The 16,891-nt window shown below is 48.5% G+C and overlaps 1 protein-coding gene and 2 non-coding genes across 3 annotated transcripts in view; 2 read left to right on the forward strand and 1 right to left on the reverse strand.

Moving 5' to 3' along the window:
• Window positions 1-16,891, forward strand: part of LOC120904324 — an 87,540-nt gene that overhangs the window by 34,343 nt on the left and 36,306 nt on the right. The window contains exon 5 of the mRNA XM_040314238.1: window positions 8,095-8,189. Coding sequence (XP_040170172.1) covers window positions 8,095-8,189 — 95 coding nt within the window. The remainder of the gene's footprint in view (window positions 1-8,094; window positions 8,190-16,891) is intronic.
• On the reverse strand, window positions 5,719-5,790 carry Trnat-cgu. The gene has a single exon. It is a non-coding gene; the product is annotated as a tRNA-Thr (tRNA).
• Trnat-agu lies at window positions 6,299-6,372 on the forward strand. The gene has a single exon. It is a non-coding gene; the product is annotated as a tRNA-Thr (tRNA).

Raw genomic sequence — 16,891 nt, forward strand, 5'->3', positions numbered from 1 at the left:
ACAGATCGCCCATAAAGAGGGAACACACACACACACTACCGCCGACACTTGGACGCTCCTTTTGCCAGCTCCTTTTGGGGGGCAGAGCGACTGGGTGTGTGTGTGCGCAAAAGCTTTATGGATCGCACCGAACGGATTGATCTCGTTCCACACAGCATTCGATTGCTTGCCGACTGCCCTCCGGTTGAGTGCGAGTGTGTTATGTAAATTCAAATCTGTTTCGAGTGGCAATTTCATGTACGGCCGAAAAGAAAGAACCGATAAGAAGCCTTGGAGTGGAATGTCGATCGGTATCAAGTGCGAGCAGCAAGAAAACGCACATAGGAAGTAATCGCTGGTTTGCGAACGATCAGGTTGTATAAATAAAACCACATCTCAACACAACTCGACCAGCAAGTGTAAACATTACTAACAAAATAGATACTGACACACTATTCGCCCTGCTTTGTCGAGCGTTATCAGCATCATTTTATGCCCGGACCCCGGGCGTGTGTAATAAATAATAAAACGTCATAAACACACTTCCCTTGACCGACATATTTATGACGATTGAACGATCGGTAATAGTCAAGATCAGGGTCGAACAAGGAGGTGGAAGAGGGCGGATAGATGGAGAGACGACAACCTACGCCTCCTCGGTGCCCCCAACGTAGGAGTTGCAAACACTCCGTCCTCTCCCGAAGGTCTGTCACATTCGGCACAATTAAAGGCTTCTGTAGAGCGTCGCGGTTCATGCCGCCGTCGCCATCATGTCTAGAACGCCGCGGTAGTACAACCTTTAAGTGCACCCCGGGTACCACCCCTGTCATGGTTGGGAGGGATGTTTGTCATCGACAGCGCAGGCGTACACGGCGGTGAGTCACGTGCGTAACGCAAACCAACTCGAGTAGCAACAAGGGAACACTGTCATCGATCGACGCACTGCTAAAGCTCATTAGTGATCGAATGAGAGCTGCCGTTAAACAGATTGATAGGATCTTGATTGAAATGGTGCAAAACTTTCGGGAAAAACAGCTCCAGAAATACAAAGCTACCCTAAAAGCCGATCACCGAGGTATACCATCACAGATCTCCTTCTCTCACATCTCTTTGACGCGTTTAGCGCGTGCGGACGTGCACTTAAATTATTTAAATTAGTTTTATGTTTGCAAAAAGCATCACTTAACCTTCCCGAGGACCGGCCACCCACATCCTCTCCTGTGCTCCCCCAATGCACCTCCAGTGTTCTCCCCTTCCCCCAGGCAATCGCAATCGTGCACCATTCGCTCTCGACCTTTACCAATCAACGTGAGCGATTTCGCGCGAACTAGGCTACGAACCCCCCCGACGCCTGTGTGAAGTACGCCTGTTCATTCGGTTTCTCCACTTTTCCAACCCTTACGCGTGCAGCAAGTGCGTGCCGAAGGTGTTCACCTTATGTAATCGACACATGATCTGTGTGCTTGCTAGCACACACACACACACAAACGCAGTCCTGCTGCCACAGACCCGGTTGAAACCTCCTTTCGGCTAGTTCACACAGTTTTTGACGTTCACCATTTTTTATTTCACGCAATGCGGCGCGCAACACAGAATGCAGCCCCAAACGCTGCCAGATTCAATCTAGAAGCTATAGCTTTGCCCCTCTGACCGGGGCGACGATTCTGACCACCGTGGAGGCCCCCGTTCGATCCGAATCCGATCGCCTGAATGTCAATCCGAACGTTTAGCTCCACCCCGTGAGTGGAGGATTGTTTCAAGGATGTTTTGTGTACAGGCGGCGATTGTAAACTATCGTTGTGGTGGGGCTTCAGTCCAAGTGAATCGACACATTCGTCCCACCGTTGACCGTGTGTCTATGTGTGTGTACATATAGCATATCCGAATGTGTGCTGCAGGCGATCAAGAAAATGGAGTACAACTTTTTCACGTGCTCATGTAGCGTCAGGCATCATGTGATGTACCTCGGACGATCTTGGACATTCGTTGCTAGACATTGCGAAATAGTTTTGAATACACTTTTTGCACATAAATACTACACATTTTCATTCTGCTCGCTAGCCGAACAGTGCAAAGAACGCAAAAGTAGAAGATCCAAGGAAAACAAAAGCTCAAATCAACCCCCTTCACTTCGTAATCAACATTTATATTGCAGCAAAACGTGAAGCGCAGTTTTTCCAAACTCCACAATCATCGCAAAACACTCTTGCCCGAACGATATTATATATCCGTCATCCTAGCATTAAAGGCTTGCTAAAAAAAAGATACGCTTATCGGTTGGCTTTTTATCTTGTAAACACAGCGAAGCGGTCGGCTTTTGGGTTTGGGTGCAATTTCCCAACCCCTACAGTTGGAAGGGAAGGCAGGGAGCGCACGTGAGATAAAGATAAAGGCTGTGTGCATCCATTTATCGGTTGTTGGCATTGCAAAGTGCTTCGATTTGTATTTGTGCTGTAATTAAGCGCCGCCGGAGCCGAACGTGAAGAAAATCGCTTGCCGCCGCGTACCGATCGGACGTCGCAGATAGTGTGTGGGATAGCGAAACTGTCAAGAGCGAAATCCACAGATCGTGTGCTGCTGCTGCAGTTCCTTTTAGAGGGCAGGTTGAACGGATGGGGAGGAGGCGGGGAAAGTTGAACTTCTGTCCTCCTTCATCCCTATCGAACCATGACAACATCAAACTCCTGCCGATATACAATTAGATTAGATCGGAGGTTCATTTGAAGGTGAAAAGGTTCACTTATAGCCAGACTGTCGGATCGAGCCGATGTGGAGCTGCAGATAACAAACGATCAAGAGGTTAGGTTAGTGCAATAATCTGCGAAGAAACTGCAACACCCGCTCTGCCGGCTACTACTGGAAGTGAAAGAGAATGGGAACCATCTCCGATGGAGTACTCAGAGCCAGGTGTACTAAAAACGAACCACCACTTCAACGTTCTGCTCGCAACAGGTGTCTCTCGGGTGGACGCGCTCTACGCGCTTAATGCAAACCCCAGACCCCTTCCTTCTTGTGCATTCATATCTGGGCGTTCGTCCTCGACACGCCAGAACTGGTGCAACGAGTTTTTGCAATTAAAAACGCTACGATTTTAATCTCGCTTTATTAGCAGCTGGGTCTGGGGGCCCCAGGTAGAGTGCCAAAGTACCACGATCGGATTGGAAGGAAGGTGTCCAGGAAATCTTGTACGAAGAAACGAAAAACGAGACGAGAAGGTTGTTCAGCCGATAAGCCACCTTATAAGCGAAGCTGGTGAAAAAATTTCCGATAAAAGCGACAACTGTTGTGTAAAGAGAATCCTTCTGGATTCTCTCTGGATTCTTTGAACGTCTCCAAAATATTAATTAAGGCAAAGAGAACATTTTTCGTTATCAATATCGTTACCAACATACTTGACTTTGGCATATTTTGAATCGAATCCCGTTACAGTCTGAACTCTTTCTCTACCTTCGCTCCCTCATGTTGCTGTGATGCCAGTGATCCCTCTCCTCGTCTTTCAGCAACGGACAATGCTTTCCATAGACACTGCGGACAGTCACTTCCCGATCAAACCATCACAGGACGTTGGTGTGATCAATTATGCCATTTTGTTGCACACCGGCCTGCCTGATCGATTTATCTAACGAGACCTCAATTAAATTGATTAGACACCGTACACGAGAGCGCACGGACAATGGTCGCGCAGGAACCTCTCGTCGCCAGAAGGATGCCACTTAATCGTTCCCGTCATTATGTGCTTATCGGTTTGCATGTCGATGAGGTTTCGCAACTTCACGCACGCGGGGCCCACCGGACGAGATCATCGCGACCGGAGACCTGTTTTGCGCTAGAGCTTTATTTCTTTTCCGTGCTATCCCACAACACTCTAGGAGCAGCAGTCACTGGCGTTGCGTTATCTGTGCCGCCGAGATACTTCCAACAGCGCGCGCCCGCGATAGGGCAATTTGAATAAGAGCTCCATAATTGAAATAAATTGACAACGAACAAAATCCCATTACAGTAACCAGGAGGAGAAAGCGATAACAGCGCGAGCGCGGATGTGTGGCGTCTTTGCACGGCGGAAATCAGTGAATGGCGACAGAGATCATAGGAAAGGGAAGAAACGTGACCGTGTGTATAGGTTCAGGGTCATCATAATGGCATCTTAGAATCAATGTCACTGGAGACAGGGAGTGAGAAAAGTGTCGATCCAGTTTAGTTAATGTGAAGATTATTCAAAATATTTGCGTAGATGTCACACCATCCATTATGGGTTTCGTACGGTGTCGAGATCCAATTGCCATTCCGGTGGTCCAACGTGTCGCCCACGTCCCCCTCCTGACAAGGTGTAGGCGCGCCGTGTAGGAACCAACACCTGCAGAAAGAAGCAAAATCGCCATCCAATGCACGGACAAATCAGACCACAGATCCACTCTCGCACGCTAATGCAAAGTTAATTGAAAACCATCGCCATCAATTTGGCTAATAGATGACACATTTTCCTTTTTTGCGCACTTTTTGCGTTCCCGTTTGCCATTCCGCCCAGTCCGGTGTCAGAGCTCCCGTGTGGACGGTGGAACGATTTTATCGTAATTGAACCGAACCTCCACAAAACACCGACGCGCTTACATTTTCCCCGCCGCCCAAGAAAGTGTGTCGCTAGTGGAGGATGGATGTCAATTGAACTTGATTATTGTCTTGGTCTTTTTTCCCACACCACAAGAAGCATTCTGGTCCTTTGCCTGTACACGGATTGAAAAGTGTTGTTTATGTGACAATGCGGTCAGATAAACTCAGTGCAGAACACCACGCAGCAGACCGGGAGGAAAGCATCCGTCGTGTCGGTGGCATTGGCGAAAGACGGCTCGGTGGTGTAGTTTATGGTCGCCACCGCAACACACCGGCTAATCTAATTTATTCGAACAGCTCTCTGTCTCTTTAAGATTCCGGTGGTCTCACGATTTAGTCCCCCGATTCAGCACGAACGTATGCGGGAAATTATCCGTTTCCCCTTCCCGGGTGACAAATGATTCGCTACTCTGCCCGGTGAGCAAACCAGCACTACAACATGCTATTAATTTGCTTCCACTCGAGGGGTCAAAGGGTCGAGGTGGCTTGTCGATCGGAATTTTATACACCTCCAGTACCGGCTGTTGGTTGGTTTGGTTGTGTCGAGCTTCTCGAGGGCACACGCGAGACGGCATTTGTCAATGCAAATAAAACAACCAAACAGATGGCGGGTAATTAAATGTGGCGCGAGTTCGAGTTCGGGTTGATTTTAGTGGATGCTTTTAAATCCATATAAAGAACCGCCCGCTTCGTCCAAAAATGGCGCTTGCATGCCTGAAACGGTCTGCGAGAGGCCGGCAATTTGGGAGGAGAAAGGAGGGGGGGATATTGGTCGTTAATTAATTATCAAAAGAATTCGAATCGTTTAACGGCGTGCGCAGGCATGCATTACGCTTTCCTGCTTACCCCCAGTAGAAGCACAATTAATGAGGATTTTTTTTGTATGTGAGCAAACACAGGCGACATGCTGCTGCCTTTTTGTTTGTTTGTTTGGTTGATGCAACGCTTTAACAACTAATTTTTGCCACGATTTGCCCAAATTTGCTCTAATTAAGGTCAGGGATAAGCAGCAAATCGATCAGAAGAATCTCATAACTTGCAATCATTAGCCGAACGTCGAAGCTGAATGTCGTTTAAAATCCATTACATAGAGACAGTGACCGAAAGTAAACAAAAAAAAACTTCAACCCTTGCCTCCTGTGAGGATTGAACTCACGACCGCTGGTTTACGAGACCAGCGCTCTACCACTGAGCTAAAGAGGCGCGCTGGGAGAGGGACGGCAAGAAGGGCCCAGGTCCAGTATTGCGTTACAAATCAAATAAAAGTAAACAAGAAACTTCAACAATTTGCTCAATTTTTAATCTATAGAAGACGGGTCTTTAGACTAAATCAAAATAGTAAAACGCCATAGAAGTTAACTTAGCTCGCAGAAATAGCAAAATGATAAGGGAACTTGTCAAAACTGATAAGAACACGACCTTTCGTCCGATGTAAGGGAAAAGACGTAACGAAATTGTTTACGCTTGCACATAAGAAATGTGACGCACGCTGAACGAACTTCTCCCACTCCTACCCTATGCGAGTCTATCTATCGCTTAAAATAGATCGTGCTATGGCTTTACAAACATAACACATACATGCTCGTTGCGCTATCGTTGTAACTTCGATGTAGTAAAAACAATGGAATCTATTCTCAATGATGAGTCATAAGACAAAGTTCAGACTGCGAGAGTGATTTTTATTTTTATCTCAACTCTCACCTCTCATCGCGGCGCCGTGGCTTAGTTGGTTAAAGCGCCTGTCTAGTAAACAGGAGATCGTGAGTTCGAATCTCGCCGGAGCCTGCAGCACATCTCTTCTCTTCATCTTGTGGGTCTCTTCGCTATCTTTCATGTTACATGAGAGAACCAAACGGTGAGAGATTCATGAGAGGGAAGGAGGAAATGAGATGTGTAAGTTTTTTTACATGTAACAAAAATCATTGAATAAGTTCCTCTCTCTACGCAATGCATTCCAGATTATACTGGGCCGACAGGCTCACTCGCCCTCATGTGTTGTACATTTTTACACTGCTAATCCTATTAATTCCGACACCGTAGCTAACTTAATATCTTCATCGCCACATATTTTAAATCAGATCTCTAGTTTAATTCCCTTGGCGCGACTCTCTCTCACACGCACTCACATTAAGAGTCCATTTTCGCACTGATTCCCCATCCGAAACCCGTTTGTGGGGCTCAAGACTTTACACCTCTCATTACCGTTGCACGCTTGATTAACTCATTTCAAGCTTCAATTTAATCCCTTTAGCTGAATTCCTGGCGCGTGTTTGGGATTTCACGCCCGGGATGGGATTTGCACCGTGCTCGACTTCCCACAGTAACACCAACACCTTCCCCCTTTCCTTTCGGAGTGCAAAATTTAATCCTTCATCCCGAGCACGCGGCCGCACACGGTCGATGACTTCGGAGCCCCCCTTTGCCTCACGCCAACCAATCCTTCCTCGGACCCATCGATGGAAGATAAATAAGTGCAATTAAGCCGAAGCACAATTAACACACTGCCGTCGCCACCACTTGGGACAAACATTCCGCAACAAGATCAACCCCAAAACCCACCCACCACCACCACGCCACCACCGATCCACCATCTCGGTATGGTCTGTAGTGTCTTCTCGGAAATTATCGTTCCAAAGGGCCGAGACGACTAAAGGGCAATTAAATAAAGTTGTTAACATGGTCCGATGAATGCCGTTTCGCCGAGTGACTTCAATTCTCCCGCCGCATGCCGCCGCGACCACCATTGCGATTAGCTACCGCCAGGGATGGCTTTCTCGCCAAGGGATTTGGAAGACGACAGCATTGGACGGCGCGAGCACCATTCGCGCGCGATAATTAACCACCCAGCTTGCGTGATCTATCCTTACTTAGCAGAGGCGGCTTGCCGCACAAAAAGGAAAATCGCCACCGGATGATGCTGTCGGGAACGTGCACGGCTGGAATCGAAGTCAGTGTTGTCCGGGTTCCCCATTTCCCCGTCCGAGAACTCACTCCAATTTCATCTCCAATGCGATCCGAATGCAATGTCGCAATGTTCCTTATGGTCAGAGACGGCTCTTCATGATCGTCAACACGAGAAAGGCTTAATTGAGCCACCACCTTCGTACGTACGGGGGGAATGAAGTCTTTGCCCCCGGGTGCCCTACAAATGGGTGGTGCGCTGTGACACATTCGTCGCCGGGTTTTAAGATCCCTTAAGAGGAAAAGCAACACTATTCGTTGCATCTGCACTAATGGTTTGCGGAAATTCTCCCACTCTTGCATCGAACCATTTTTGCTCGCATTAGGCGACGAACGGGCGGCCCTATCTTTGGTGTCCGCGTGCTGCGCAGCGACACCAGCAGCGTTCAATCACGCGCACCAAGTGACAATTCTAATAAAGACACCACCAAACACGCGCACACTCTCGTTAAGGGACGCTGCTCTCGGCGGCGACATCTTCATCGGCCACTCAAACGGCCTTACGCTTTCGTTGCTAACCGTTCCTCCTTCTCCTTCTCATTACAGACGTTTCTACAGAATCTGTTCCGCCTGTTTGACATGGACAACGAGAACTTCCTGGTGCAGGATAAATGGATCGAACATCTGAAGGGCCGGCTAACGTAAGTAGTATCGATTGATTGTTCGATCCCTCTTATCTTCCACATATCGTATCATAAATGCCTCCTCATTTAAACTGATTGCTGCAACCATACACACTTTAAATCAATTTCCTGCGATGCGATTACGTACCGCAGCAGTTTCCGAAATTATAACCCCACGGCCGCTGTAATCCTGTGACCTTTCAGAGTCGTCAATACCTCCCACAATGATTATCATAGCAAACGAACAACGAGCAAAATGTACGAGCAAATCAATTCACATTAACCTTCTTTTGCTTGGTTCGCGCAACCATTCCAGCTAAGGAATTTCGTTCCACGACGCTCGGTAGCGCATCGCACCACCGTGGATAAGAAGATGAATAAATGGTGCAGCAAAACGGTTATGAATTATCTGCCACACCAAATCACCCGTGCCCGTTCCGTTGCTTGCTCGTTTTTCATCTTCGATCTTCGATCGCGCTCGGGTGTGGCTCTGGGTGTGTGGGATATATACCTTGTACCGGTTACGGGGAACTTTGCCCCACGGCCCTGGCCATTGTATAGATTAAATTGTATGATAACACTCACACACACCGACCGGTACAAGCGTACGTAGTAACACGAGTAGTTTCACCAAATTGAATCCCAAATCCCTCTGTTCCAACCCTCTTTTTGCTGGGTGGGGAAGAAAGCCTTACGACCCAATAACGTATCCAGCGATTGACCGCAATATCTCGATGCGCAACAAGCAGGAACAGTGTCGCGAGACGCATGTTCGTTTACACCGTACGCGTTGAGGCCAAGACCCACACCCCGAAGGAAGAAGAAGTTCAAACGAGGAAACGAACACACAATTTCGGGTGCACGCAATTCAATTTGTCAGCATCGATTGTTGTGCACCTTTTCCCTGTCCTCTGCGGCCTTCCAAAATTCATTCACTTTAGGCCATGCGCACGATCGTGCCTGGATCTGGCGGGCTGAGCGGTAATATTAAAATTAATACACGACATTTAACCCAAGCCGGTCCCCTCTCCTTCGGCTCTTTGGCACACGTGACGCATCGATTGGGGCACGCCTTGGTCACTTGGCTGGAACACTCGGAGCATTACAGAGTCTTAAGTCTCTCTGTGGCGGTTTGTACTTATTTCGCAGTTCTCGTACCAATCCCGCGACTCGACCTGTGCCGTATGTGCGCATGTGCAGTTTTATGATTTATGATGATGTTTTCAGTTTCATGTTTAATTTGATCTCGAGGATTAATATATTCTCCGCCATAATTCGCTCACCCCATACAAAGGGCCTCCGTGCCCGTAGTTGTGTATCGATCGATCGATTTTCGTTTCATGCGTATCGCGAAGGACTTTCGCGTGCACTGTGCGCGCGGGGGCGCGACTCGTGTGCTGGAATGCTTTAAACGAGATTAAACACGCCGCTGCTCCCATTCGCGCCCAGGGACGGGGGGAAGATTTATCACCTTCACACGCAGATTAGTGTTATTTTGGAGGCTCTTTCGGCTCTTTCGGTACGGACCGCCGACAAGGGGTTACATGGCATGCGGTCGTGTAATCCATGTTCGGCCCTTTTTGCACCCTACCACCCGGTTTCCATTCCGCGGCCGACGACGATAAAAGCAAGCAACGGGAGACGACGACTACACATTGTATTGGAAGAGCTCGGGTACGCGTGGGTGGAGCCAAAAATGTGGAAAACGCAGACGGCCGCCATTCGTGGTTTGACAAATGTGCAACGATTGCAGCCCTATTGAACGGTCAATTTATAACAACTGTGCAGCTTGAAGGCAAACAAATGCGCCACCATTTACGCGACATGAGCTGTAAAACAGCGCTCCTAATAAATTCGTCCATTTTTCATTTGCCGCAAAACAATCGGAGAAACGAATTTTACACAGAATTCTTTTTTGAATTTTATTTGAATTTTTTGCGGATCATACACTTGTAGCTCGGTTGTATTCAAATTGCTTTACATTTCTCCAATCGTCCTCAATAGCATACAATGATTATCCGGAACATGAAACCAAATCAGATCTTACGTGCTTGCTCTCCAATCTTCCAGCATTCGCATTGGAGGTAGACGAAATTGCTCCAAGAGGGAAACGAAATCGATCGTCTGCGATCTTCACGTGATTTCCATTCTGGAGCAGATCACAATCTTTGATAGCAGAGCACGCTCTTACGCATACAGAAGCGCATGCCCGTGTTCATCCCGTAAGCGGCGGAATTCCGCAACATTAACGCGCTGTTTCCCGGTGGTCCCAATCCCCAGGCATGAACAGCTACAATGATGAAAACAAAATCAACTACAGCACACAGGGGCTTGATAGCAGCAGCACCATCAAAACAGAAAAAAAGTGTGCTCCTATAAAGCGAACCCATACCGGGGCATTGGAGTAATATAGGGCAGAGAAATTATGCCTACCGCGTCAATCCATCGATCGTGCGTCGATCGTGTGGTGCGGAACTGCGGGAACCCGTTAACGCCAGATTCGATCAGGCGGTGGCAGTGGCGGCGAAGGCGGCGGCGAGACCTGTCTTGTAACTGCCTCCGGACAACCCGTCCAACGGACACCTTTATGATGGAAAGGGTCGCCACTCGCATGTCGGCATGTCGGCAGCCCATTCCGGCCGCTCGTGCTTTTCTGCAAAACTGTCAAGGGACACAAAAAGCAGCATGAGTGTTTAGGGACCCGTCCCAGACCAGAATCGCCGCTGCTACAATGAACTCATTGAGCCGTTTCAAACTCTCCAACAGGCAGGCTGTTTCGATAGCATCCCCAAGGGGCTCCCCCTAGCGGCTCGCTACCGCCGGGCGTGTTGATGAAGTAATAATAAATTTACAAAGACACCCTACAATGCTCACCGGGCGCAACCGGGTTGATAATTCATTTAACCACCACTCCTCGACTAGCGCGAGCCCTAATGATCAATGAACCAAGACGTTTTGGCGGGAGGAGACGTTCGATCGTTCCGAACTATTGGGAGCTTAATTGTCCAAATGCTTTCCAGAGCCTGATCGTGCGTTCGCGCTCTGGGTGTGCTAGCAGCGGGACTTTGTTTGGGGGGGGGATTAATAATCACTGGTGGGTAGGTCGATTTTGATTGATTGTCCAGCGGTGCCTGCTGCTAGACGTGAGGTCTCCGTGTTCGTGATGTTGCATGACTGGACAGTGCGTAGGGAAGCTGCACTTGTCTCGCACAGATCTCTAGAGACACAAACGAATCATTGTACGGGGTTGTCAAGCTACCAAATTGGAATGCGTGATCAATACGCACCTTTTCTGGGAAGGATTTCGTTTCTTTTCGTGCGTCCACTAGTCTCCTATAGAATGCGGATGTTTATGACACATGATAGTGATCGGTAAACATTGCGCTGCTGATGGAGATATTGGTCGTTTTTAATGTTGCTGTTTATGCGTCACATTCTCTCGGGGGCAATGCAGCCAGTTTCAATAATGTACACAATCTTATACACCATCCTCCGGCGAGCACATAAATTCTCAACGGACATAAAACGCATTAAATAACTACCCTTGGTTATTACTTCATTTCGCTTCTACCCGAGCCCAACAGCTTACAGTACATTCACAAGTTTTTATATAGAATGAAAAAAACAAGAGTCGATTCGATTGCAAAATGACCACCCGTGGCTTTTCCCAGTGCAACACATATCTCATATTTTCCTTCCCAAGCGCACCCGTCAATTCGCGGCCACGAGCGTACTTTGATCTCAGTGTTTATGAGTTTAAAAATCGGTGTTAATTAGGCGGCCGCATGATCCGAGACTTTGCACTCTCCCCGCCGTCGTGCTCCGGGGGCCTCGAGCCGTGGCTTCCCCTTTTTCGGGAGTTAACAGTTAATGTGCGCTCTTAAGTATCTGCCCTAACATGGCCAGCCAGTCGCACTGCGATATTGAGATGTTAAAATTCGATACCGGACCGACGTCGATTTGTGTCGATCAAATTCGATCACGATTCGCCTTTATCGTGCACCCGAGATCTCCACCGCTAAAAGCACACAATCCACTCTCGAGGCTTTCCAGCATTCTGTGACAAGATCTTGATCCCCCGTGCCATAACCGCACGTGCGCGCACGGGCTCGGGGCTCAGATTCCCGGTGTCTATACGCTCCAAAGAAGCAAGAAGTGATCCAGAAAGAAGTCCGCTTGACAGCGATGAATCTCAGATTTCAATCTTCTAGATTCGCGAAAATCTGGCGCACCGTTTCAACCAATAAAGTACAGCCGGCACTCTTGGGTCGCTTACTGCGAGAAGAAAACAACTTTAAATTGAATTAAATTATTATAAAAATCCATTTACAGCTTCACGCTTTTCGAGCCAAATATGGTAGAACTGGTTCAAACGAGCGGTCCTGCCGGTTACCAATTCCAAACGAAATTCCCGGGACGACTGGAGACGGGGGTTCGATAGTTGCATCGCCAGCTTTCAACGAATCGAATCGCCCTAAGAAAACCATCATCGCCTTCATTGCCAAAAGCCCAACGCTACCCAAAGCTGCTCCAGCTATTTCGCTTCCTTTAAGTCCGTCCCGAGCCTCACGAACGAAAATTGATACATTTCTCCAAACCCGCTCAACGCCCCGAGGATACTTAGCACACACACACAGCTGCAACGAACCACGGAAAGCAACCAAGAACTGCTCGGTCGCACCGACATGGACAACCAGTAAGCATTTACTCAATCACTCGCTGACTTGCCGGGACCGCGGGACACGACACCTGACACCCCGCGAATGGTTGGGTTATCAAATTTATCGTTGTCCCATGTTGGGGCCGAACTATTTTATGTGCGTTTGGACTGTTTTGACTGCGCGTTTTTCGGACTGTTTTGTAGGAGCTGTGCTAACGACAACCCCCCCCCCCCCCCCCCCGGGTCCGGTTAAGATTTGCAATCGCACTGGCCCGAGATCGGAATTTGATCCACCCTTGAGCGATGGTTTCGACGACAGAGGCCAGGAGATGAATGTTCTCGGTTTACCAGATGCTCCAGAAAGGTCAGATTTGCCGCCGGGCATCCGTCTGACGAACCGGACGCCCGACCCTATCTGACGAGCAGTGCACAAGACGGGTTCTCCACCCAAAGCACCACGGTGGATGCGGTTTTCGCCTTTGATCGGGTGAAGCGCGCACTAAAATTGGATTATTTATGCGTGCGCGTTTTAGCGCGATCGTCAAGTGCACTTTCTCACGCTAGCGCAAACTGGGATGATGGTGCCCGTCCCACTGACACATCGTGATGAATATTCGGTTTTACATCAGAAAGTTGCATCACGAATTCATAACAGCTGCACAGTAATGTTTCGGACAGCTTCAGGCAAAAGTTGTTGTTAAATACTTTTGCCAGACAGAAACATTGTTACCAGACATCGGCGACTCAAGGGCAATTCCCTCGGTCAGTCGCTAGCTCTTCCTGTTCCCGAACATTTCCCCCATGTACAATGAGTTATGAGTTCATGTTTATTAAATTCACTCACCTCAACACTTCATTAACATTGCACACGATTCGGTGCGCAATGACCAGGAAAGGGGTAAAAAAAAAAAACAAAACAAAACAACAGCAATGATCACGTTTCAACACCCAGAGATTGTGGAAACGATCAGAGTACGATCGTTAACAGCAGCTCCTTTCGACAATTAAAATTCGCTCGTTCTCGTTAAGGCGCTTTGCTTTCTGCTGCTGTGGAATGCTAAAATGGTGTTTTCCGTTGATTAAAAATGAGTCACGGGAAAGGGGTGGCGCAACGACAAACAAACAACACGTCCAACTCACCGAACCGTGTAATCGTGTCGTGGTGCAAAAAAACAAACCCCAAAAAATAACACAAAATGCACCTTCTTTTCTCAACGTACATGCGTGCGACTAATGGATGAGTTAATTGTTCGAAATTTGAAACCACACAAAGGGAGGAGAAAATGCATGCAAGAGACTCTCTCTCCCATCACACACACCTTTCGTTTTGCACTTTACGGTTGCCAGTTGCGGGTGTTCGGTTCCAGGTTTCGCGTGTTAATGTTTTATGGATTTATTCAATCTCCCGAACATGTCCACGGTAATGGAGAAACACTTCCGCGGAGGCCTTTCCTTTCATCGACAGCTACACGATACAGTCACGAAACGCAACAAGATGTTCCATCTGATCTGGTCATCGGGCTGAAGTAAAAATACGGCCACATTATTCTGCTGGTACAAGATCCAACCCGATTTAGGGGGGTCACTGCATTCGGTACCTTACCCACCGTGAGTGTTGTTTCCCATGGTAACAGGAGCCTCGGAACAGAGCGCGTTGGTCATTCGCGGCTAGAGAACAACAGGACGAAGCGTATTTTGCCGATTCGGACCCAATCTGAACCTGCACACCACAACATAGCATGCGCCATTGCTCATAATCGCTCGCTCATAAATTGCCCTCTCAAATGGAGCCTGTTTTGTTCGCTGAGCTGGTCCGTTTTACTTTCGCCTGAAAATCTTTCCACTGAAATTGATCTTAAACACGCTGCAGCTACTGAATGGAAGCTGCCAGTAACCGTTCGACATAATCGGCATACCTTTCGCTCGCCCCGGGTTTGCTTCCCTTGCCGTTTGAGATTCGTTTGTTATGAGATTCGCGTACGTTACTTCCACCGGTAGCTCACACACATACACACCCGGTAGCACACCAAAACTCGATGCTGATCAGCCAGCAGCAGCAGATGCGAATTTATGAATCCAGACCCCCTTCAATCCATCGATGCCCGAAATGGCACACCCCGTTGGGCTTCACCGCTTGGCCGCAGACTTTTACCTTATCGGGCAACAAGCTCGATCCGTTTTTTCCCCTTCTCTTCTTCTGATACGCGTATTTATTATCGGTGTGAGAGCTGGAGCCTGTCCTGGACACCTTACAAGCAATGCAAGCTGATTCCAGCCCCACATGTGATGCACACACCACGCACACCCTAACGCCAAACATGACACACGCTGTTTTGTTGCCCGGTTGCACCTATGCAGATCATGGGCCGGCTGAGGACGATACAGGAAGATACAGCTTCGTTGCAACGGCATCGCGTCGATTATGATAATAATGGACAACCACCAACCAGCAGCATCCCACAGTCACCACCACGATGAAGATGCTGTTGATGGAAGCACCGGTGGCAACCCCGTTGTGGTTCGTCTGGCCACCGGTAGACCTACCTCTACGGCAAAATTTACGGTAGTGCCTCTCTCGCGCGTCAAACAGCTCCTCCAACGGCAAATGTGCAATGCCGCTTGTGGCCGTGGACGTTAATTACCACCGGTTTTTCTGCTGCACACCCGTGGCAATAAAACTAATCGTCATGGCGTTCACCACCACGCGCGGACCCGCTGCTCCACATGGAAGTAACTACTCTCTTTCTCTATTCGGGATCGTCTCATTCTGCCCCAAACCGCCCTTCCTTCTCCTTCATGCCTTCTTGCACGCGGCGACCACAAACCGAAGCCCCCAACGTTGGCAAGCGTGCGTCAGCGGCGCGGAGACACCGTGGCGGTAACCGTGTGCCCGTATGTTGCGATTTTGCTCTATAAGTTGAAAACTAACGAGCTCGCTCTGCTGGAGGTTTCTTTCCTTGTTTTCGATTCTTTAAATCAATTACTACTATTTAACACCTTTTATATTTGAATTAATAAGTTTGCCCGATCCGGGGCGTTGATTAGGCGCGGAGCATTAGCGAGAGCTGTCTTTGGGTGTGTGGCACTTGGCGCTGGCCGCAGTTGGAGATATGTGGGGGGAATGTTGCTGGACGCAAACGGCGTTGAATTGACGCGTTATGGCGCGTTATTAGATTGGTGCAATGTGTGTGTGTGTTTGTTATTTTTTCTTAATTTACACATTTGTCTAAGGATTTCCATTCTATTTACCGGCCACGTCAAGCGCGTGTTGGGCAGCATAGATTTGGACCTATCGGGGTGGAAAATTGTCGTCGCTGCAGTGTGTGCAGGTGTGTTGTGAACAAATGACCATCTCACGGTAATACACGCGTTAATCGCCATCGCATTTTGGGTGGTCGGCACCAGCCCACCGACCATTACGGGGACTGAACCGTTTATGGAGTGTGGAGGGACTTGAGAAATGAATGCAACGGAGCGCGAGTGAGCTTAGGGCGAGGCATGAAATTTGTTGCAGACTTGATGGGCATTTACAGCGTGCTAGTCCCGAAACGGATGAACGTCGGTTCAGGTGTGAAGCTATCTTCTAGGACGCATCTTATCGCTCAGATGGACTGGCTTAATGAGACTATGTGTTCCCACGTGTTCACTGCAATCGAATCACTTTGTAAGACACACATACTCTTTGGTAAATGCAATCTTCCCTATTTGGATTCTACACATATGTGGTGGTCCAACTCCCACCCTCTTCCCGGCAAGACTAATTTATGTGTCGCGATGCCTTAAAACTTGCGACTCAAACTTTCGCACAACTTGTAGGATAAAGTGGAACAAAATGCTTAATCAGACCAATTTGTGCAGCCGCTGGGACAATGGTGTTACGGCGCTCCACAACTCAGGCTTACCTTGCGGGGACACACCCGCCGCACTGCTCCCAAAACGGTCACTGAATAATGTGTTAATCTTACGTGGGGTGGGTTAGTAACACACATATCGCGACGCATTGAGACCTCCTCCTCTCTCCTCCACTCATGATGCACACAAATTGAGTTCTTATCCACCT

This window comes from Anopheles arabiensis, chromosome 3 (genome assembly GCF_016920715.1).
Source record: "Anopheles arabiensis isolate DONGOLA chromosome 3, AaraD3, whole genome shotgun sequence".
Lineage (NCBI taxonomy): Eukaryota > Metazoa > Arthropoda > Insecta > Diptera > Culicidae > Anopheles > Anopheles arabiensis.